This window comes from Lethenteron reissneri, chromosome 16, assembly GCF_015708825.2.
Source record: "Lethenteron reissneri isolate LAM-NWPU_2019-01 chromosome 16, ASM1570882v1, whole genome shotgun sequence".
In the NCBI taxonomy this organism is placed as follows: domain Eukaryota; kingdom Metazoa; phylum Chordata; class Hyperoartia; order Petromyzontiformes; family Petromyzontidae; genus Lethenteron; species Lethenteron reissneri.
The window spans coordinates 8,702,076-8,724,111 of NC_083794.1; the positions used below are offsets into that span (position 1 = coordinate 8,702,076).

The 22,036-nt window shown below is 50.6% G+C and overlaps 1 protein-coding gene across 1 annotated transcript in view; it reads right to left on the bottom strand.

Annotated features, from left to right (window-relative positions):
• The window catches only part of LOC133342936 (lipopolysaccharide-responsive and beige-like anchor protein), a 281,221-nt gene that overhangs the window by 116,306 nt on the left and 142,879 nt on the right, over positions 1-22,036 (bottom strand). Inside the window, 3 exon segments of the mRNA XM_061552330.1 lie at positions 3,017-3,153; positions 12,791-12,976; positions 18,751-18,875. Of these exon segments, the coding sequence (XP_061408314.1) occupies positions 3,017-3,153; positions 12,791-12,976; positions 18,751-18,875 (448 nt within the window).

Sequence of the window (22,036 nt, forward strand, 5' to 3'; positions counted from 1 at the left end):
GCCTCCACACCCACGTCGACGGCGGGTGACGACCGAGCCCCCCCCCCAGCCCCCCACACACAAACGGCCGTCATCACGGACAACGCCTCCCATTGGCTGGCCATCGCCACAGAGATTGATTTTTTGGTTCTTTCGGTTAAGTCACGTCTAAAGATAAAATAATAAATTAAAATAATAGCATATTTTATTATTTTATCTTTAGACGTGACTTAACCGAAAGAACCAAAGAATAATTCCTGCCGTCACCAAAGCTCCAAAATTAAGATTGAGTTGAGAAAGCCTCCTGGGATTGAGGAATGAAATAATGCATGTATGTTGAACTTCTTTCGCACCGTACGTAGCCAACCGTGCTAATTCGGACGTGCGACGAGTGGCGTTCTGAAGTTTTCTCAGCTTGTAAAGAGTGTTTTTCAGCATAATGTCCAATTATTTGCTCCCAGCACCAAACAACTGAATATTCAGTTGCTGAAGAGGCCCCCCCCCCCCTCGACCCCCTAGTAAAATATGAAACTGTTTTGGAGCCCCGGAGTGGCAATATTTTACTACCTCGCCTGGTATGCAGGAGTTAGTAGGTTTGATCCTGCCCCTTATGCCTGTATGTTTGGAGTTTGCATCGTCTCCCCATGGTCGCGAGGATTTTTCTCCGGGTCCTCCAGTTTTTCCCTCCACATTTGGAATCAACATGCGTTTCGGTTATTCAGCTGCTATAAATTTCATTGAGCTATCATTTGCGGGCTTTACCTCGTAAATCAAGTTTTACGTATATATTTTTTACGTGGAATGCAGTTACGTCACATCACTTGCGTTCACCGCAATTACTCACGATATTTGATATGCACTTGATGTGCATTCTGAGACGATGTGTGCCAACGGTGATTACGATCACGACGGCGACGTTGACGACGACGGTGAATGGGCAATACAGGACCACAGCGCAGTTCATGTACTTACGCCGAAACACATTTTTTAAAGTGCACTGTACATTGTTGGTCCCGGCACTATTTTTAAACTTGAAGTGAAAACACAAAGAAAAGCGCTTGCGCTGTTCATTGTCTACGCACACACGGCATGCCTGGGGGACATCCCTCAGCGCAGCGCCATGAATTACCGATTGCGGCGTTTCTGCTGAGAACACTGCTGCGTGCGTGTGCGTGCGCATGCGTGCGCGTGTACACGCCTCTGTGGAGGAGGCTAGTGAAGGACGTGACAGGGCAGTTGGGAGGCAGCCGCTCTCTCCGACAACAACGTAGGGCAGAGGAGCGGCGCTCATAACGACGAGCGGAGCACTGGGCGGCTTAAATGCGGCAAGTTGGCACAGTAGCAAGCACAGGCAGCGCATCTGCCATTCAACCCATGGCACCTGGGTCTGTCCCGTGACTTGTCAGCGAGCCTTCGGCATTTCACGTGACCTCAAAGTGCAAATAGCCTGGCACAAGCGCTGTGGTGATGTCACCGCCACTTTGGCAATGGCGCCCGTTGTTGTGTGCGTGCGTGTGTTTTTTTATTATTTCTAAACGGATGCAATCAAAGCAAAAACAGATCTTCAAGAAGTGCATCAACAAAAAAAAAACATTTTTTTTTAATGCACCCGTAAAAGTTTCCTCGTGCCGTGCGCCGCACACCCACCTGCCCGCGCGGTACCTTCCGGAGCCTCCGCGCACAGCCTCATCGGCGATGATAAATAATGCAATGTTGGTCTGAGTGGAGGCTGCTCGTCAGCCTTGAGCCCATCAACGAGGAACTTGTCTAATGAAGCGCAACGCTGATGCGCGTCAATTACAAACCAGCAGCAACAGCAGCAGCTTTACTCTCAGTCAGTGCCCAACCACTTCCTGTTTGTGTTGTTGAAAGGAAAAAAAGTAAATAGCGCTGTGAATTACATGAACAACGTTCGGTGTTTGGCCAAAATAGACTGAAGCCAGCATAGAGAATCAGAATTGGAATATTTCCATAATACAGGTTTTTTTTTCGGGTTAGATCGCGTGGATGTAAAATTGTCCCGAAAGCCGATGTGGTGTTACACTCAGAATATTGATTTGTGCTGGAGGAATCCGATGAGCTATAAAGCTCTTTGTCACAGATGTCCTGCTGTCCAGTACATCGATAACCTTATGGAATAACTGTGCCTGAATATCATTCTCTATGAAACAACATTGCATTCTGTAATAAAAGGTTCGTTTGAAATGGAACATGTGACGTGCTTTAGTGATTTTTTACGCTACATATGTTTGTTAATTATTTATCCTGATATATATGCACACAGAGACACAATGTATGGTGTCATCAGGAGACAAAAGGTACACGTGCTACACAGCACAAATAATTTATGGCTCAAAGAATATGCCAGACCGGTGTGTTGAGCATGATGCCATTGACGATGACAGATGTCTGACCACCGGCATTGGTCCCTTGATCGTTTTATAAAAAAAAAACGCTGCAATGTGGTTTCACACGGCGCCCAAGTGCAACGGGCATCTGTGGGCGAGGGGCACCACAACTCCCAACATTGAGAACCCTCGCGCCAATCCACCGTGCCCGAGTGAGTAGCCCGCCCTTCGAACCGACTCGCATCCACTTTCTTTTGCGGGAACATTCACCTCATAATTTTTTTTACGAAGATAGTTCAACTTGAAATTACTGTGTCGTTTCACCGTTGATGTATTGGCATTGACACAAAAATAGTTGCTTAATGTGCATCGCTTCACGTTCACATTGACGTGAGACTTATGATGTTCGATGGTTTGACAGTTTGTTTTCATGCGAACTGCGTTGCTTTGTGAGCCAGGTCTCCCCCCCACCCCCCCCCCCTTTAAAAACAGAACTTTGATCTCGACTGGCTCTCACCTGGTTTAAATAAACGATACATACATACACACGTACGTTTGTTAACATGCGCTAACTCCTCCTCCGCCTCCTCCTCCCTCACAGGACCCCGCGGTGGCGTTTAACGGACACGCAAGTTTTGATTCGCAGGTAAAACACGATCACATAGATGCAGAAATGGGAAAAGAAATACCTTGGGGTCAACGGCCTTAAATCCGGGGTCATCCTCGTCCACCTCGAAGCACAGCTCGTTGGCGGTGATGGACAGCGTGCCGCGGAAGGCGACAGTCGGCGTGATCAGCTGTGCCGGGGTGCTCAGGGCGACGGGGCCTGCGGAACACCAACGGGACAGAGCGGCACATCAGCCTGTGCGTTCATCACCGCCATCCTCATCGTCGTCCTTGGCCGTGGACGAATCCACTGCTGGATGAAGGCCTTCCCAAGCCGCCGCTGCCACCGCCACCCGCCTCTAACGATCTTGCAATGCAACACGGCCTGTGTGACGATATCCCAGAAAGCATCGGCGAGTCTCAAGACGAATTTTCGGGAGGGTCTTGCGTTGGGATGTTTGGAAAATTTCGTGTTAAGGAGCATAAAAAAAATCGAAACGGTGCGATAAACAAAGAGTACAGATATAACATCACTTCCACAGGTCTTCATTGGGTCAACCAATTAAATGTATTTTTAAAAACCAAACCAAGGAGAAATGGCTGGAGTAAGGATTGGGGAAGGGGCTAAATCAGTGTACAGTCCTGATCGAGGCAAAAGGGAGAGTACACAGGGTGAGGAGGAGATAATCAAACAAGGGGGGCCCAGTCTGGGTGCGAATCCAGGCGGATAAAAGGTTGCATCCTATCAAGCAGCATTTTTACATGGGAGGAAACTGGAATACCTGCAGAAAACGCATACGCATTGTGGGATAACACATTAAGCTATGTTTTAGGCAAAACCACACTCGCACGCAAAAAAGACAGATCCCCCAGTAGAGCTGCACAGATTGTTATAGCAAGGGCTTCATATTATTGGTTCTTTCGGTAAAGTAGAAGGGAAATAATAAAATAATAGAAATATAATAGAAATATATATTATTGGTTCTTTCGGTAAAGTCACGTAGAAGGAAAATAATAAAATAATATAAATATAATAGAAATATATATGTATATTATTTTATTATTTCCATTCTACGTGACTTTACCGAAAGAACCAATAATATGAATCCCTGCAGTCACGAAAGCTTTAAATCAAAATAGCAAGGGCTGTTAGCGAGCGCATATTTAGCATGGCACGGCATACGAGGGCGTGGTGTGGCCCGAACCACATCCTGTCGCTCTCGATTCCCCATCACTGATGTTTGCACACCGCACTATGTGCATATTTTATAGCTGAGGTGACCTCAGGTAGGCTCAGGGCAAGGTCATATATCACCTGCCACTGATGATATTCACGGCTGGGAATTGAACCCAGCTTGCTGGGATCGTACAACTGTGCATGAATCACTGCACCACCGGTTCCCACACACGCGCGCGCGCGCGCACACACACACACACACACGCATTTATAAGCACTCGCGCACGCACACTCATTATTTATTCATTTCATTGTTTCAATGCAATCATTCAGTGACTGCTCCCTTGATCTACAAACACGCGCGAGCTGCATCCACGCAACACGGATTTAACCGTAATAAACTGTGGTAATGCCGCATCAGCAAGGTTTATAAATAAAACACGTGAACTAACAAATCTCAATTAAAGTTTGCCTCGCCGACAAATGCCCTGATGTTCCCCAGCCAACCATATTGGCCTTCCAGCAATGCGTTGGGGGCGTCGTGCGACGTGGAAGCAAGGGAACGCGTCGTCGCGCTCAAAAGTGCTCGTCGACGAGTTTACAAGGCGGTTACAGACTCTGCCAGGTAGAGCGCGCACGGGCAAGATGATCACAGATACATTATGGGGCTCCTAAGACGGCTGGGTGGCAGAGTGCTGCGTTGGTACCACTCTGAAATCATGGGTCTGAATCGGGGATTTAACCACCCGCGACGCAAGCAGGCTTCTCAAGTTCATCGAGATGATGGTTTCTGCCATGCTTGTTACCAATGACTGCACAAAAATGCGTATGGTCCTTACCACACGGAAGGAGTGATGTGAACTCGAACATGGGCCATTTGATGACTATTACGATGAAGACACGGCATTAAAAATAACTTAATTATTATAAAAAATGGGGCGATGCACTGGTCTGTGAGTTCTGAGCGGATAAAATATAGCCCAATTGAAATAAAATTGTGAAAAAGAAGAGACGAAAAACTTGCACGACGCCATTATTGGCTCGCTCTTGTTCACGGGTGCGTTTTCACATCGGGGTAGAAACAGCGGGGAAAGGCGCGATTAGGCAAAGGCGAGCATCAGTCTGACGAGTCAAAGCCAACGATATGAGATGCGAGCACCGATGTGGGGGGGGGGGGGGGGTGTAGGGGGGGGGGCACAGCAGCGATGGGGGTGGATGGGGCACGGTGGCCTGGTCTGGAAGCAAGGTTATAGCGGCCAGGAGACAGGGCTCCTCCTGTGGGTGATGTGAAGCGGGGAGGGCGGCGGCGGTGGCAGGCGCAGGAGGAGGAGAAGGGGAGGGGCGGAGCAACGGAGCAAAGACAATCAGACAGGCGCGAGGACCCCGGTCGTCACACGCTCCGGGCAAACTGACAAGAGAGGTCACCCCCTCGTTACAGTCATTTTACACGGCCGCTCCTTCGCCGCTTGCCGGGCCGTCACAGCACAAAGCGCGGCACGCGGCAGTCGCGCATATTAACGGGGAAACGGCAGCAGACGCCGCGCGCGCGCACACGTACACCCGCGCCTGTGTACGCGCGCGTCTGCACCCGCGCCTCTGCACCAATGCATCACCTCCTCCTCCTCCTCCCTCTAACGCTCGGCACAAACCCCATGGCATCATCCTCTCCCATTACCCGCGCCCCTTCATCCCAACACCGATACCGCTGCAGCCACCCTCTCTCTCCACCCACACCCCTAACCCAACTCCCAACCCTCCCCTTGCCTCATCCTTCCCAGCTTTCCGGCTCGGGTTAATTAAAAAATCTTTAATTGCCGCTCACATCGATTGGTCTGACCTTAATATCTCATCAATCTTAATCTCCATTGCTCGAACAATGGCGGCTGGTATTTCGGCAAGATTACGTGCCGCATCTCCGCGCCCTGCAATTCCCAGGGGACATTCCCCGCGCCTCCAGAGAAATACTTTTTTTTTGCGTGTGTAAAATATACACGCGCACACACATATATATACACACATTTTAAACAGATACAACACGGCCGCTGATTTCCCTAAGCTCTGCCCTGCATTTAAAGCAGCCGGCACGTGGCACGGCCCCACCGAACCACCGGCCCCATCCCCCCCTGCACCGCCGCCCACTCCCTTACGCGTCGCGGTAATATTTTTCCAATTACTGGCAGATATTCAATTACCGAAAGGGCTTCTCCTCGGAGCTGAGGCATGGGCGTAGAAGGGTATAAATAATAAGAGTGCGAAGGGCCCGTGGGGGAAGCGAGGAGGACTTACAACAATATGGAGCTAATCCCTTCGCAGACGGGCGCGGGGATTACACGCGGACGCCCCGGTGGGGATCGGCGGGTGTAATTAAGAGCTCCGCGTAGTAAAATAAAATATATATATTGGCGCGAGCGCGACTGCGGTCGAGCCGCGTGTCCCCTTCGCCGTCCAGATGGGCGCACGCGCCGGGGCTGGCGACTGGCGACGCGTCGCGGGAGCCGCCGCCGCTTGCGCCGCACCCCCCCTCCACAACCATCCCCGCTCCCGGCATCCCGTCGTGATTGTCCGAGGCTGTCGGGCACCGCCGCCGGTGCGCCGAATGCGGCTCGTGGCGAGCGTGGGGCTCGTGCGGGCCTCTGCCCTTAGGTGGAGTGGTGGCGTGGCTGCTGGCGCAACCGCGCTATGAACGCGGCGACCCCAGTTCGATTCACGTTCGCGACCAACAGCAGTGCCAGGGAATATTTCAACCGGTCCTGGGCCTCGCCCATCCCCCCTCCACCCCGAGGTCGACTCGGCCTTAAATGTGTATGTGGCACGGTGTGTAAATAACGCAACTCGGGAGACAAAAGGCGTCCGGGCGTTGTGTTGATCACCTGCCCTGTCGTGTGCCGTGGCGGCCTTCATAGGTGCTCGCTCACAGCACTTGCCCCAACAGTCTGGAAAAGGCTACACGGGGGATCTTTGTCCCGCGTCTGCCGCTGGTGTCCGGGTCGGGCGCGTTCTCTATCGTGATCCTTGTCTCAAGGTTCATGTGCTGGCGCTTGGGTAGGAGACGTCCAGAGGCTTTCCACCAAGGAGATGGAGCGATCAAATCAGCTCACGTGTGCAGGTGGCTCTGTGGATGATTGCATAGCTGGATCATGAGAGGTGGCGATTGCTTCAGGAAGCCTTCATCCAGCAGTGGATTGATCATGGCTGATTATTATTTATTGTATTGGCACCATCATATGAAATCAATATTTTGCAGGTCATCTGTTTTGTTCGATTAAAAGAGCAATGCCACTTTAGCATAGCATGGCATTGCTGGTAAATGAATTGTTAAGAGCAGTGTGGCATGTTGGTGCGTATGTGTCCGAGTATTACACATGCACTGTGTGTGCGTGTGTGCACAGTGTATACACAATGCATAAGCTCTGATAAATAACTATTGCCAAGAGAGAAAGCAGAAGCGACAGTGATCGTTATACTGTCGTAGGTACGCGTTGGAGGGTGAGCATCAACACGATGGGAAACAAAGGTGGCCACCACTGATCCTGAACATGCCACCCCCCCCCCCCCCTTGCGTGCCGTGCTGGCCTAAATAGGTGCTCGTGAATAGTACTCTTACACCGACAGTCTATAACAATACATGGGGGAGAAATAGCCTCTTTGTATGTTGTCTATGCATCGTTATCTCGACCATTATAATAATATGTATATGTACGCATTGCATATGAGAACGCATTAGATGCGCAATTATTTTCTTGTAATTCAAATATTTCACCTGGATAATCGCCTGAGAACAAACACCTCGTTTGCACGGGTGTCCAGTAAGATATGCGGTTGCAGTGCTGTTGTTTGCATACGTGTAAAACATAAACGCAAAATCGATTACTTCCGTCCGGGCGGCCCTGCGCGTTTGCGCCTTGGCTCGCAGCGTCTGCGAGGGGAGTGCGAGCGAGTCTGCTGTGGAGGCCGCCAGCCACTCCACACAGAGGAGCCCACACCACCACCACAACAACGCCGCCCATGCCAACCTCCCACCGCACACCACCTCCCGACCTTCCCCTAACGCACAAACCCCAGCCTCATCCGAGCCACAGAGCGCAGGGAAGGCCGCCTCGACAGACCCGCACACCGCACTCAACACCGACCGCGCACCAAAGACAAAGATCCCCCACCCCCAGTACAGCCTTAACACACTGTGGGGGCAAGTGCTGCTAGCGAGTGGCACCTATGAAGGCCAGCGTGGAATATGACGGGGTGGGCGACCATGACCACGCCCGACCACCTTTGTCTCCACAGTCGCGACATTTACACACCGCACCAGGTACTCAGTTGAGGCCGAGTGGACCGAGGGAAGGCTCAGGACCGGTTCAAATAATTGTCACCGGTGTTGGCCATTGAGCGGGAATCGAACTCGAGTCGCCGGGTTCATAACGCAGCGCGTGAACCGCTACGCCACCACTCCCCACACTGCACTCAACACCGACCGCACCTCCCCCCACCACCACCAATACCCCCAGACTGTCTCCTGCTACAACGCACAGGGAACCTGACACAACCGTGGCCCACACACCCAACCAACACCACACCACCCAACCCCCCAGCCTCCGACTGCACACGCACACCACCACCACCTACTCTGCCATGCACCCGCCCCAGCCACCACCCCCTTCTTCCCCCTGGAGTATCCTTCAAAGCCACCCCGACCCCACCCTCATCCATTGCGACGTTCAGTACAAGACATTTGTCTTTAGACGGATAGATTTCATTTGGAGCGGTGGTGGCGCAGTGGTTTGTGCAGTTCGCGAGGAAACAGGCAGCCCGAGTTTGACTCCTGGCCATGACTAATGGGAGTGAGAAGCGATATCCAAGCAGTGGATTGACAATGGGTTGTAATAAAACATGGTTATGCTGCATATCTCTCTGGTTGTGTATTCGGGTTGCACTCGGTGTTGCTCGGCATGGTTTCTGATGCTGGCAGGTTCTTCAGGAACCCGTTTCATGAACAGAATTTAATTAATTACTAATCAAGTGAGAGCCAAGTGAAAGTCTCCTCAAACCACTCACCCCCTCCTGACAGACGAATGCCCTTTTGTGTCACGTCGTGCTCGCATCACAGGGACAGCTGCCACTGGGGGGTCCCCTTGCAACCGCGTTGCGATGAGATTCAAGGTACTCCGAGACACCCAAGCGTATGTTGTGCGCCACATCAACAAAAAATCATCATCATCATCATCACCCTCGCAACAGAGAATCTGCGGTAAAATCTAGCGGCAAAATCTAGCGGCAGCGGCGGTTTGGGCACAGGTCTGAATTTTTGTCCGAAACCCGCTCGGCACGGAGGGGGTGGGGGGGATCTCACCCACCAACACTCCCGGTGGTGAGAGACGGGGAGTGGCGGTGAGGATCGTTGCCGCCGCCGAGCGCAGACAGCGACAGGCAGAGTTTACTCAAGGAGTCCTCTATTGTGACAACAAGCGTGGGGGAGCTGTAAACAAGGCTGATATTGAGCAGGTTACACCGAGCTCACCGCTGCCCGCACATGTTTTTGCTCACTTTTGTTTACGTCGCGAAACGCCCCGGGGGCGATGGAATTTTATGGGCGCTTATTGACGTAGGATTAGCTCGGAAATTCACCGTCATCATCATCATCACCACTATAATCTTCTCATTCAATGTTGGTCAAGGGTGAATTTCGCCCGGAAAAATATTTTCGCACGGCTGCAGCTGCGGGTCACGTGCCACCTCCTGCCGTCTACCAGCGACCCAGGAAATATTGAGTGACAAACGTAGCCCTGATTTTATTCCCCCAGTAACACTGAAGCTTCCCTACTACTGCTACGGATAGCAACAGACTGCTTCTGTGAAAGGCTTTGTTTTGCTTAGAAAACTGTGGCTATTTAAATTTGGTTACATTATAAGGGTTGGGGAGTTTGTGGGTCTGGCATGTGAGCCATGCACCTGCCCGGCACCGAACTCGGACTTCTTTCATGAAATGTCACGATTTACAGTCTCTGTTCAAAATTCAAGAATACGTGAAACAGTGTGCTTCAAAAATGTTTTAACACTTATATGGGACTATCGTTTTTAATGGAAAAAGAACGGATAATGCACTGTAACATGATAACAAATGTATGTTAATAGTCTCCACTTGTTCGCCATCGTTGTCAACGCATGCCTGGAATCTTCTCCAGGTGGTCTCCAGAGCCCGGAGCCACATTTCTTGTGGTATTGTTGCAAATTTTCGGAAGTAATAACATGTTTTTGAAGCACCCAGCATTCACATCTCGTTTGTATACTATCTCGTTTGCATTGTTACTAATTTGTTCCATCTTATTTGTACACTATCGTTCACTCTGTTAACGTGAATGCAACATCATCATCATGTAAGCCGCACAAATGATAAGTAACTGATTCTTATGCGCACGATTTAATGCGTGTATCGCCGGCGTAAGTGTTGATCTTAAACAACTGCATCAATGCATCGTTACAGGCCGACTGGTTGTGTGGGGGACCGGTGGCTTTGGGAAGCGGGCTGCATTGGGTGCAAACGCAGCCCCATGGCCACACTAAGCAGCAGTGGGCCCAGTTACAAGCAGCAGCAGCAGCTCTGGAGGGTTCCTCCCGAGCTGCAGCAGTGATGTCGACACGAAATTGCAGGGCTTGCACTTTTACCTATTTATTTATCAAACAGAGCTACTGAATATGCAATGATGCAGGCCGTATCGGGGCGTGGTGGGTGGGAGACTTGGCATTTGGTGGGGGGGAGAGTGGACCGTGTGGGTGGAAGGGTTCGTAAAAAGTAATCAATTTTCAATTTTCGAGCGTGCTTTTTTTCCGGCGGGGGCGGCAGTGGCGGGTAAGGGGGCGGCAGTTTGAGCACAAAAAGCCGCGAGCGGTGGCGACGGGGGCAGAAGGACCCGGGCGCTGCCCCTGGAGCGAGCGAGCGATCCGAGTCGTCTCCACGCCGACCTCATCCATCACTGCCACGGCGTCTGTATCGCCCACTAAGCAGCGTGAAACGACGGGCGAGTTGGATCACTGGCTGATGCGACGGCACCGCTGGGAGGGGGCGGGCAGGGGGGGGGGGGGATAATGCCGGCCACAGATGGTGATGGGATTGTGTGGGGTTTTTTTTACGGTGGGGGATGGTGGGGGGTGGGACAAACATTATCAGGTGACCTGAACACGTATACCACGTATACCCGGCGTCTGTATGCGTATTCCTGTGTTTTTAGATATGAACACGCATTGTACGGTTGCCTACGTAGGGTGCGAAAGAAGTTCAACATACGTGACGAGTTCTGGCGTATCTGTCGCGGATTATAGAACGTACAAAAGTGTTAAGAAAATTAAACGGCCTCGGGCAGAATTTATGAGCGTAAGGGAAGATGGCCGGTGGTCGAGCATGACGACAAAGTGGAAGCCGGAGGAGGGAATATACCAAGAGCGCGTTCAACGCGGAGATGGAGCGATGAAATCAGTTCGTCTTGTAAGGCGATATACGGATTAATACATCACAGGAATGAGAGAGATGGCGAAAGCTTGGGGAGACATTCATCCAGCAACGGATTGACAGAGGGCTGCAGGTGCACGTGAAGCTCAGCTGCTTGCTCTACGATAAAGGCGGTGCGCGCACTACGACACGAACGAACCAAAAATAACAAAACGACAATTAAACGAGCAATAATGGTGACGAATCGCAAACGAATCTGCGAGGGAGCCAGTGAATGTACGACCAAAAAACAGGATTAGATAAATGCGCAGATGGGTCAATGAATCAATCAATTATGCCCTCGGCTTAATCAATCAGAGCTCTCCCTTTTGCCCCACTCGTTCGTTCATCCACACGTTCGTTCATTCATTAACGCGGCCACCGCCAGCACGAAAGAGGAGCGTCAAGAGTGAGTGGCGCTAGGTAAGGCCATCTGATTTTTGGGAAGCTCAACCACGACACGTTTCAAGACGGCAGCCCCTCCATTCAGCAGCCCCACCCACTTTTAAATAGTCACGCCAAATCAGTCGCGAGCCCTGCCCACACACCGAGTGGCCTTGCACTTTCTGACATTGGCCTCGCCTCCTCCTCTGCCAACCCAGGCCCACTACTCAGGTAGCTCCGCCCTTTACCTGAATCGTGAGTCGATCACGTGGCCAGAACATTTTTGAACGAGGATAAAAACCCAATTTTCACTAACGCTTCGGAATTAATTTTGCCACCTGCCCAGGTTTTCCTAGGATCAGCCTCTCTTTGAGGGATCTGTTCTTGTAAATCTACGTCTTCCCGGGGCATTACATTTCACAGTTTTTTTGCCTGTTGCGTAATAATAATGCACCTCTCGTGGCGGCGAATTTACATGCGGTTCTCTCCTCCCCTGATATTGTGAGATACTCTTCTTCCCACGGTACATCGCGATTCTTCTGTACGGCAGAGGAAGCAACACTACCTGGGACATCGGCAGAACCGTTGGACTGTCCTGGCCAAATCGGAACGTTTGGCAGCTTTAGCACGGGTGGGGGGATCGGAGGGGAATAGTGCAACGAGGGGGGGTGTAGTTGGGGGGTATAGCAGGAGGGTGTCGCAGGAGAGGGTAGAACGAGGTATGTACTACAAAGAGGGTCGAGCGAAGAGGAGACAACACGGCGGAGGCGGCGTGAGCGAGGAAGGGGTGGACGTCCGCGGCCATGCGCGTGGTGTTACCGGTGAGAGTGTCCAGGTCCCAGTCTCCGCGCTCGGGGGAGCTCCGTCCCGAGGCCTCGTCCTCGACGTCGACGCTCAGATCGACGGCGTCGCCCTCGCTGGGGGTCTCGGGCGAGCGCAGCTCCTCGTCCGTCATGCGCTCCCGCAGGGCCCGGCATGCGCGCCGAGCCACCTCCTCATCCGACACTGCGACGACAATGAGAATAACGACGATGATGACAAACACGTCAGGAGAAAGCATGCGTACGCATGGACCGCCCAAAGTGCTTCATGATCGGTTAATGCGTCATTCCTACGACTCTACTTGAGGCTTCACTCGAATGGGGACAATCCAGATGTGAGCAGATTGTAAGAGTGAACAGGCAGAGGCCGTTAACCTCATTATTTTATAAATTATCATTTTTTAAGTATTTTTTTAGGTTTAGTTAATTGTACTGCTTTTGCTGAAGCATCAATCTGATTAATGTTTAAGTCAGGAAAAATAATGCACACACGTGGATTGTGTAATCCTTTCCAACATGCATTCGCCCTCGGAATACATTAATTTATCGGTACGGAATTGGTTTTTATTCGTACAACTATTAAAAGCTGACGCGTAGCTTTTAGGGCAACCCTCTGACCGTTTCGCACCGCACCACACTGACCGAGAGCGCTGCCTTAAGGTGCACTGCTGGGATAGGTAAATGATGTCAGCCGCGGCTCGGCGAGAGGATTCCGCGGGTTAACGTGCGGCTTAGCGTCTCAGCGAGACGCCCTGGCGCTCAATACGGAGACGAGAAATTACCCCTTCAAGGTTACCCAGCTTAATCTGTGTACACGTGACACTCAGCGGCAGTATGGATATTTTACAAATTTTGGTGTCATTTATAATAATAATTGGGCGGAGTGGTGGGCACAGTGGTTAGCGCACCGAGCTATGAAACCGTCGACGGGTGATACCAGAACTGACCGTGCCCCCACTTCACAAACCTACACTGACCAGCGTGGTGAAGAATGGTAAAACAACTCCCATGACCGACATGACAGGGTGGTGGGGGTGCTTAAACCAATAACAGATTGACAAAGGTCGGTGTTTCTATTAATTTTTTATACTACAGTCGTTGTGAACAACTTGAATTCATTGCAGTACAGATATATTCAATGGTTGGGTGTTGTAAATGTGGGTTTACCGATGAGGTTTATGCCCAACAAATGAAACACAAGTGATCGATAACCCTGGACACACAAAGGATATGAGGGCAGTTCGATATGGGTGAACTCTACAATGTCAAAGAAGAATGTTTTAATATCGGTTGGAAGTTGAGTTATATTTCTACTTCACGAAATACTGTTACCAACACCAAATAATACTACGGCAGAAAAAAAAATTCCCCTTTGGAGTCACCCCAGGGAAGATAACATGGAAACATTGCTCCACAATTCGCTACGAACATGGGAAAGTACGGATAGCTTTTGTATGCAAGGTGTAACGTAAGGCGATGGTGCCAATGCTGAACCTCACTCTGTGAGGGGACTGAGACCGTCAGCAACGTGTGTCTGTGTAGGTCAGGGCTTAATTCAGTCGGATTTGTCCAGGTCTGCGACCACAGATATAGATATCTGCTCCCGGCACACCACATCCAGTATACCACTCGCCATTGGCTGCAGATACTTATCATGTCCCTACGCTAGTCTGCAAGCGACCCAGCATATATTTCGTGTCAACCGAAGCTCCAGTGTAGATGCAGCGCCCGCCCCAATCCTCACACGATCCAACAACCCCTGCCCTAGGGAAGGCGGATTACAGGCCGAGACCGCACCACCTGCCTTGCTGTGCAACTAATCCCGACGACAAAACCGCCACGCGTTCCAAACACAAAACACAGCCTCGCGCGCACACATACATGCGCACACCCAGGCACGCACAGCCTCGCTCCCACCCAAGCAGCTCTCGTTCGTCATTAATGAGCGCGGCTCGCCGACATCGCATGTCGCGACATCACATCCCGTGGCCGTCCGTAAACGCATCCTCTGTTATTGACACGCCGTCGGATTCCCCCGGTTCCCTTCGCTCCTCTCTCCTTCCCTCGCCACGTTTTTTTTTTCCTGAAGGACAAAGTGTTGTTACGGCGAGAGCGCGATGATCAATGGAAGCGAGGCTTTAATTTCATGCCTGGCGAGTCTCAATGGGCAGGTCGCGCTCGTGGCTGATGAAGTGAAGTGTCTCGGGACTGGTGGGGCGGGGAGTTGGGTGGTGGGGGGGGGAGTTTAGTGGGGAGGGGCGGGGGGGAAGCAGTGGCAGGGGAGGCTGGTGGGTTGGCGAGAAGAGGATTGTCTTTGAGCGCGAGGCGGGGGGAGGAGGTGGAAAGTAAGCGAGGAAGAAGAGGGGTCGGAGCGGTGGAAAGGCTCCGGCGAGGGAGAGGTCGCGAGCGGGAGCAGTGGACCACGGCAGAAAGCGACGGTGCCGGCGCAAGACAGCTGAGGTCACGGCGAGAAACTGTGGATAGCGAACCAGACGGGAAGGGCCAATCGAATGCCTGAATCTGTAAACTGTTTGTTTATTTTCCCCGCAATCGTTTTCTCATTTGTGAACTGGGGGGGGGGGGGGGGTGGGGGGGGAGTGCAAAGGACTGCGAGCCGCACGCAAATTGGATTCCGTCTGCCCCCCTCTGTTGTTTTTTTTGCGCTCGCTCATTGCCGCGATATTAATTAACGCGAAGCGCAAGTAACGACCTCTTCATTGGCAACACTTTATCTTGACCTCTGTTCGTTCAAACCCAGGATAATTGGGCGCGCGGGAGCGCACAGAGCTTGTGTTATTTGGCCTGTCGGAAAGAAATGTGAAATACCAAGATTTATAAGGGCTGTTTTGGGCAAACAAATTTTACCTCCATTGTTGCTGCTGTTTAGTCAAAGGTTAGTGACCTTTATTTGACAGAATGGCCTGAGGGAGCCCTTTAATGAATGAACCGCGTTCTTGTCCGAAACGGTTAAAGCAGGCGAATCTGAAGAATGCCAGTTTCGTAAACTTTACATTTCAAACAAACAATGCATTACGGGAGCCAGCGTGATATTTAACACATTTAACGTGTTTTGAAAGTGCATTACGGAGCAATCGCAGGTAGGCAAGGCGCTGAATGTTATTTCACCGACTGGCAGAGAACATCCTTCACTTTAATGAAAAGCAAAGTGAAGGATGGGAGGTCTTGGGCCCTACGGCACAGTCCCGGGTGCTTGGTTTTGGGCCCTCTGGCATTTTGACGCTGAAATGACATTAACCAAAATAAGGGCCGGGGACATTTTAAACATCGTTTCGTATTTGTGTTGTTTTTACGTCCCTAAGACGGAGATGAACGGGTAATCATGTCGTCAATTAGTAACCCAAAGCAACGAAATCCCACCTTGGCTGTCAGGTTCCTTTGGCCCCGATCGAACCCCAGGGGTCCTTGAGCTCCCATCCTTCGGCGAGCTCCCTTTGTAAACGTAGCAATTGATGAATTTGACATTATTTTTTAAAGGCGATGGAATGAAAACCTTTGCGCTCGCAGTCGTCCTGCTGTGAATTCCCTTGGAGCAATACGTTTCGGCTTCACATAACAATATTCTTGCTTATACAGTCTCTCAGTTGTGTTTGAACAGTTTTTTTTTTACCGAGAGTCACCGCATTATTTAAAATAGATTTATTTAATTTCACAAATGTGTCGTAAAAGCAAAAAAAAAACGTTTGCACAGCCTGAGGTCTGAGGAGGTTAAATCAACTGTTAACGTAATAGAGATCGCTTGTTACGCTTCAAAATATTGTGTATATAAAGGAGACCCCGCCATACAAATCCACACACATTTTTGGGATTATGTGAGCGCTGCCGTGATGAGTGGGATGAATGGTGGGCACGCCTCGAACGCCCCCCCTCTCCACACGCCCCCCCCCCCTACATGCCCCCCCCCCCCCCACACATAACACCACCACGACGACAACTTGCTTTTCTCACTCTGCTTGCGCCGTTGATTCACGGGTATAGATGTATGAATGTTCAACTTCTTTCGCACCGTACGTAGCTAACCGTACTAATCGAAGGTGCAGGGGAAAGAACAACAAACTAAACACTGAGAGCAGTTTCTAAAGAAATACATTTTTTCAATCGATATTTAAAAGTGCATAGCTCCAGTGTCTTCCCAATATCGGAAGGCTGCTATACATTTTCACGTGATGATAAGCCATTTCATCGAGCTATTATTTGTGGCCAGGTCGCTTCTGGAAAATATTTATATAGCTCAGTGGGCCTTACCTGGTAAAATAAAATAGTTTACAGTTTAGTTTTAAATAACATCGGAAGGAAGAGTGTTCCAGACGGCCGCGGAAATCGCATCGCCGGTAAGAAGGCACCAAATAAACGACGCCCGCACAAATGCACGCAGCCCTGGAGTGAGCCGAGCTCGCGAAACCCAGGGAGAGGCGGTGGTGGATGCCAAGTGGCGTCTGGACTTTTTAATGGAGGGGGGTGGGGGGGGGAGATCGGGAGCCATCCTGCTGCGTCTGGCAATACCGCGGTGAGCTCGGTGAACTCGGCGGGGCATCCTTACTCCGGCACTGCCGTGAAATCTATCCTAGCGGAGGGGGGCGGGGCCCCCGTTGCTGCCGCCCTGTTCGGCACGTGAACGGCGACTCGGGTTTTCTACTCCCTGCAGAGCAAAGTGGACCAGCGAGGGAGAGAGCGGACGAGCGGGCGGATGAGCCAACGAGGTGCCTCCCCGTGCGTGCGTGCGTGCGCAGAAGGAACAGGATGGATGGACGTTGTGAGGCTGGGCTGAAGGTGGTCGGGGGGAGGGGTAGGGGGGTGGGGGCAGCTGCCCGGCCAGCCAGCTGGTTTCGTATTGATCAGTGCGGGCCCCGGGATATTCGTCTTTCCCCAATTACCCTGCCACCTCATCTAACCTGCCTACTTTTGGCTCTGCGATCGATTTCTGCGGCAGAGAGGCTGGGCAATGAGGGGTGGGAGAGAGCGAGCTCGGCCCTGTTCCGCTATAAATCTGGTTTCTCCGGACAGGTGATTGTGCTGTATATTGGATATTATTCTCGTAAATCACAAGAGCTGGTTAGATCCTTGTGCTAAGCAGCTGCTTTAAATTTGTTTTAAATATCCTTCTGGGAATACCACACTTACAGCGTGAAACTCCCCCGCATTTGAGACGTGAAATCGCAGCACCTTAATTTGCGGAAAGAATGGAAATAAAAGACGAGAAAGGAATTAGATGTGAAAAACTGTTTTTTTTTTTCTTTTTCGAATGGAGTGATGCCTTATAACTTAGGAGTTAAAGTGAATGCTAAGTAAGTAGCCAGACAACATGTCGGAATGAAAGTGTCAATCTTACAAAAAAACTAAACAATTTATATGAATATTTCAACCAAACAATGAATACCAGCATTGTTTGGCGAATTAATAGATGCAACAGATATCACTGTGCATAAAAAAAAAAAACACCCGATGTAGGCCTGAAGAAAGGACGGACGTAAACTCGGACCAAACCTCTCACGACCCACCCTGCTTATTGGCCAATAGCATCCGATGTGCGGGTGGAGCCAACAAGGCTAACCACACAATACTGGACGAGCCATTGCTTGCAGTGGTGCAGTGCTCACGGCACGGTGTGGAGTGAGGGGGTGTCCACGGAGCGGCATGCGTGGTGCAGCATGGCACAGGGTGGACATGGCACAGCCTAGAGCGGGTTCCGTATTATTGCTGTGGCATGGGGTGGTGTGTGAACTGGACGCGTGTGGCATTAGATGGTGTGTGGCATAAGGTGATGCGTGGCGTGTTGTTGGCGCGTGCCAGTACAATATTCATACTGCAGTGTGCTCGGGGATGTGGTGCCGTGGTGCTATAATCGTACGTTCGGGGGGGAGGGGGGGGGCTGTGCGTGCGTGAGGATTGGGCATTGGGAAGGGCTCAGGTGGTGGCGGCGGCGGCAAGAGGAGGCCTCACCGGTCTCGAGGGCCGGCCGCAGCGTGGCCTCGGCGTGCGTGGACCCCTGCCGATTGGGCACGAGTCGGCGCCGTCGCCGCTGGTCGTCCTCCCAGCTGTCCAGGCGCCAGAACTCGCGCGCTCGGCTGCGGGCCCAGACGAGAGGCGGAGAGAGGAGGGAAGTGGGAGGGGGGGGGGAGGAAGCAAGGGGGAGGTGGGGGGGGGCAACATCGGGCATGGAGCAAAGAGTGGAATGAAGGAGACGTGGGGTGAGCGGAAGGGACAGAGCGGAGAGGGGGAAAATGATGGGGAAAGATTCCGAAGGGGTGAGAGCAAGCAGAGCGACGCAGGGAAGGATCCGGGAAAAATTCGTGAAGAGATGGTTCATGGGAGAATGGAGAGAAAATGTAGGGGAAAAGAACAAGGGCGGAGAGAGGGGGAAGGAGAGTTGAGGGGGTGGAAGAGAGAGGAGAGAGCGACATGTGGTCAGCATTACTGGCACAGCGGGCTCATAATTATGGCCAAGGCTCCACTGCCTTGATGCAGAACAGAGGGTTAAGTTGTACCACAAATGAACTTCTGCATAAAAAATAAAAAATAAAAATCACCTATTTCGCGAATGGCTTAAGCCTACATAGAGTTCCCTGCACAGCGGGCATTACAAACACAAGTTTATAAAATGATCAATTAAAATACTGATTGGATTTTGGTGAAGCCATACAGAGGTTTTAAGCACCAGAAGAGTGCACATCTTGGTTGCGGTTTTGTTTCAAATATCTTAAATTGCACCATAAAACGTTCCAATAACAACACCGGTGCCAAAATCTTTATCGGACCGTAAACACCACTCCCCAAGCTAACTGAATTTTAAACAGAGCAGGCCAACATTACTGATAAGGGGTCTTCACAAACAGCTGAAACGCAAAAGAAACATTTAACAACATTCGGCTCGGGATTCATAAATTATGTATGACCACCTTTGCATGGTTTTGCATCACAAATCATACTTTTGATCTCTTTCAAGAGTTCACCATGACACAAGCCGAAATTTCCATTTGGGGGTCATGTAAAAATATGCACCGTTCAGTATAATATCTAGCACCGTCTGACGAACAGCGGCGCTCGTCGCTGGCACTGGCACGGGGCACGAGAAAGCCGCGCTTTTAATGCTCGCTTGTGCATTAAATAAGCTACCTCAGCGACGGCGCTTCAACGAAACCTCAGAATCTTTTTCTTTTCTTTCACACGCGCAAAATTTTACTTCCAAAAAAACCCACAAAAGAGACAACGGAAACGCTGCTCTGGGGCTGTGGTGGACACAGGACCGTGGCAGTAATGGTTACAAATCGGCTCCGTTTTTATGACGGGACTCCGTTACTTTGGAAGAGCATGTGTCGCCCTTGAGCCGGGCGGCTTGCTTGTAAATAATACGCAGCCTCCCCGCCCCTTCTTAAGCTCGCCTCGCGAATACATCATCCCTTGCAGGTGTGCTGGCATGGCCCCGCTCCCTCCGCTGCCGATACAGTGCACGCCGCACATCTCAGCGTGGCGCTGCTCGCCGCCTACTTTATTATAAATCGCTGGAGTAAGGAGGCCATTAGAAATATGGTCTCATATTACACTTATTCATCAAAGTCCGCGCCCCTCGCTGTGATTTCACCCAATTTGGGTCCTCGCCTGCCGCTACCCCATCCCCCCGAAGCCCCTTCCCTGCCACACACCGCCCCCCACCACCAACAACATCACATGCAAGCACGGAACCCTACCCCCCCCCAACACCACAACACACGAACGCGTGCGCACAACGTCGCTGCCCCCCCGCCGCCCGCGCCCCGCCCCCACCTGTCCCAGCTCCCCAGCATGCAAGGTCGTTTTGCTGCAATGTCAGAGTAGCCAAGCAGACGTGTGAAAAATGATTGAATTTCCAAGCGTTCCGGATAAAATACGACGGAGCTCAAGAACTGAGGAAACGTAATTAAAGCCCGTCTCGTCAAATATTCATAAACCCGCCAGTCGCCGCACGCGCTCCCACAAAAAAAAAAACACAACTTTCTATTCATTATTGATCACACTAAAAAAAATCTTCAAGGAATTGCAATTTTTATCTTCCTTTTCCTTCCGTATTAAAAAAAAATCTGTTTGACTGACGTCCTTTGCATTATTCATCAAAGGATTTTTTTTAGTTTTCTTCTATTTTCTTAATGTCGTTTGTAAATTAGTCCCTCCACAAATGGATTGCGCTCGCATCATTTCCTGTAGGACACGAAGAAATTGCGACGAGATTAAGCTGCAAAAAAACAATTAATGACCAATTGCCTGACAAGGCTGCAACCACAAATTACCATTACAAACCCAAGCAATTCCATTGCCGAGTTTACATTTCCAGATAATAAAAAAATCTCTGATTTATTTAGCTTTTGCGCCACATTATTTTGATTTATCTCATTACACTCAACTGCTCTTTAAGCATCGTAAATTATTCTTTTGCACACATTCGGCATTGCGTCGTTCTGCATCGTTGATTTATTCCAATTTATCTTTTATTTGCACGGCAAACGAAATTACAATTGCTTCTCCAAACCACACCCTGAATGACAACAGAGACCTATTCTGGTAGTGGTGCTATAAATCTAATGATTAAAATTGTCCCAAGTGGCATCCCTTACCGTTGCCAATCTATAAACATCTGCATTACGCTGCCACGAAGCCCACATCTTACTATGTAGTTTGGTAATTCAGTCTAAAAATCAATACGGCTTGCCGATAGTGTACAAGCTAACAATGTGGTAACAATACCACACTTTAAACTGAAAATGACAAGAAACCCATACTCTGAAGATTTACCATAAAAAAACAAGTTGTAATATTGACTACAGCTTAAACCCAAATGCAGTCCGTTTTGACATATCAGCTGCGGGAGTGGCTGTAATCATAATAATAGTACACAATAGGGCCACCGGACGTGTTCAGAGGGCTGCTGAGTGCATCAAGTACGCATGCGAGGCGAAAACATCATAAACAGACAAGCCCCCCCCCCCTCCTCCTCCATCCCCCCATGCTACGAACCGCATGCCTCGTAGCCACGCTTACACAGCTACGCGCACAACACACCCCGGGTCATCTAGCTATCACGTAAAAGTGGATTCACAATGTGGCCACTTTGCCAGCGTTGCGAGAGGGGCGGCGGCCAAGGTGTTGGCGCTGTTCGGATTTGCTTATTTTTAAACGAGGATATTTTCCCCAATAGTTGGTCTTTTCATCTGCGCACGGTGATACCGTGGGGAAAGTAATGTAAGAGCAAAAGAGC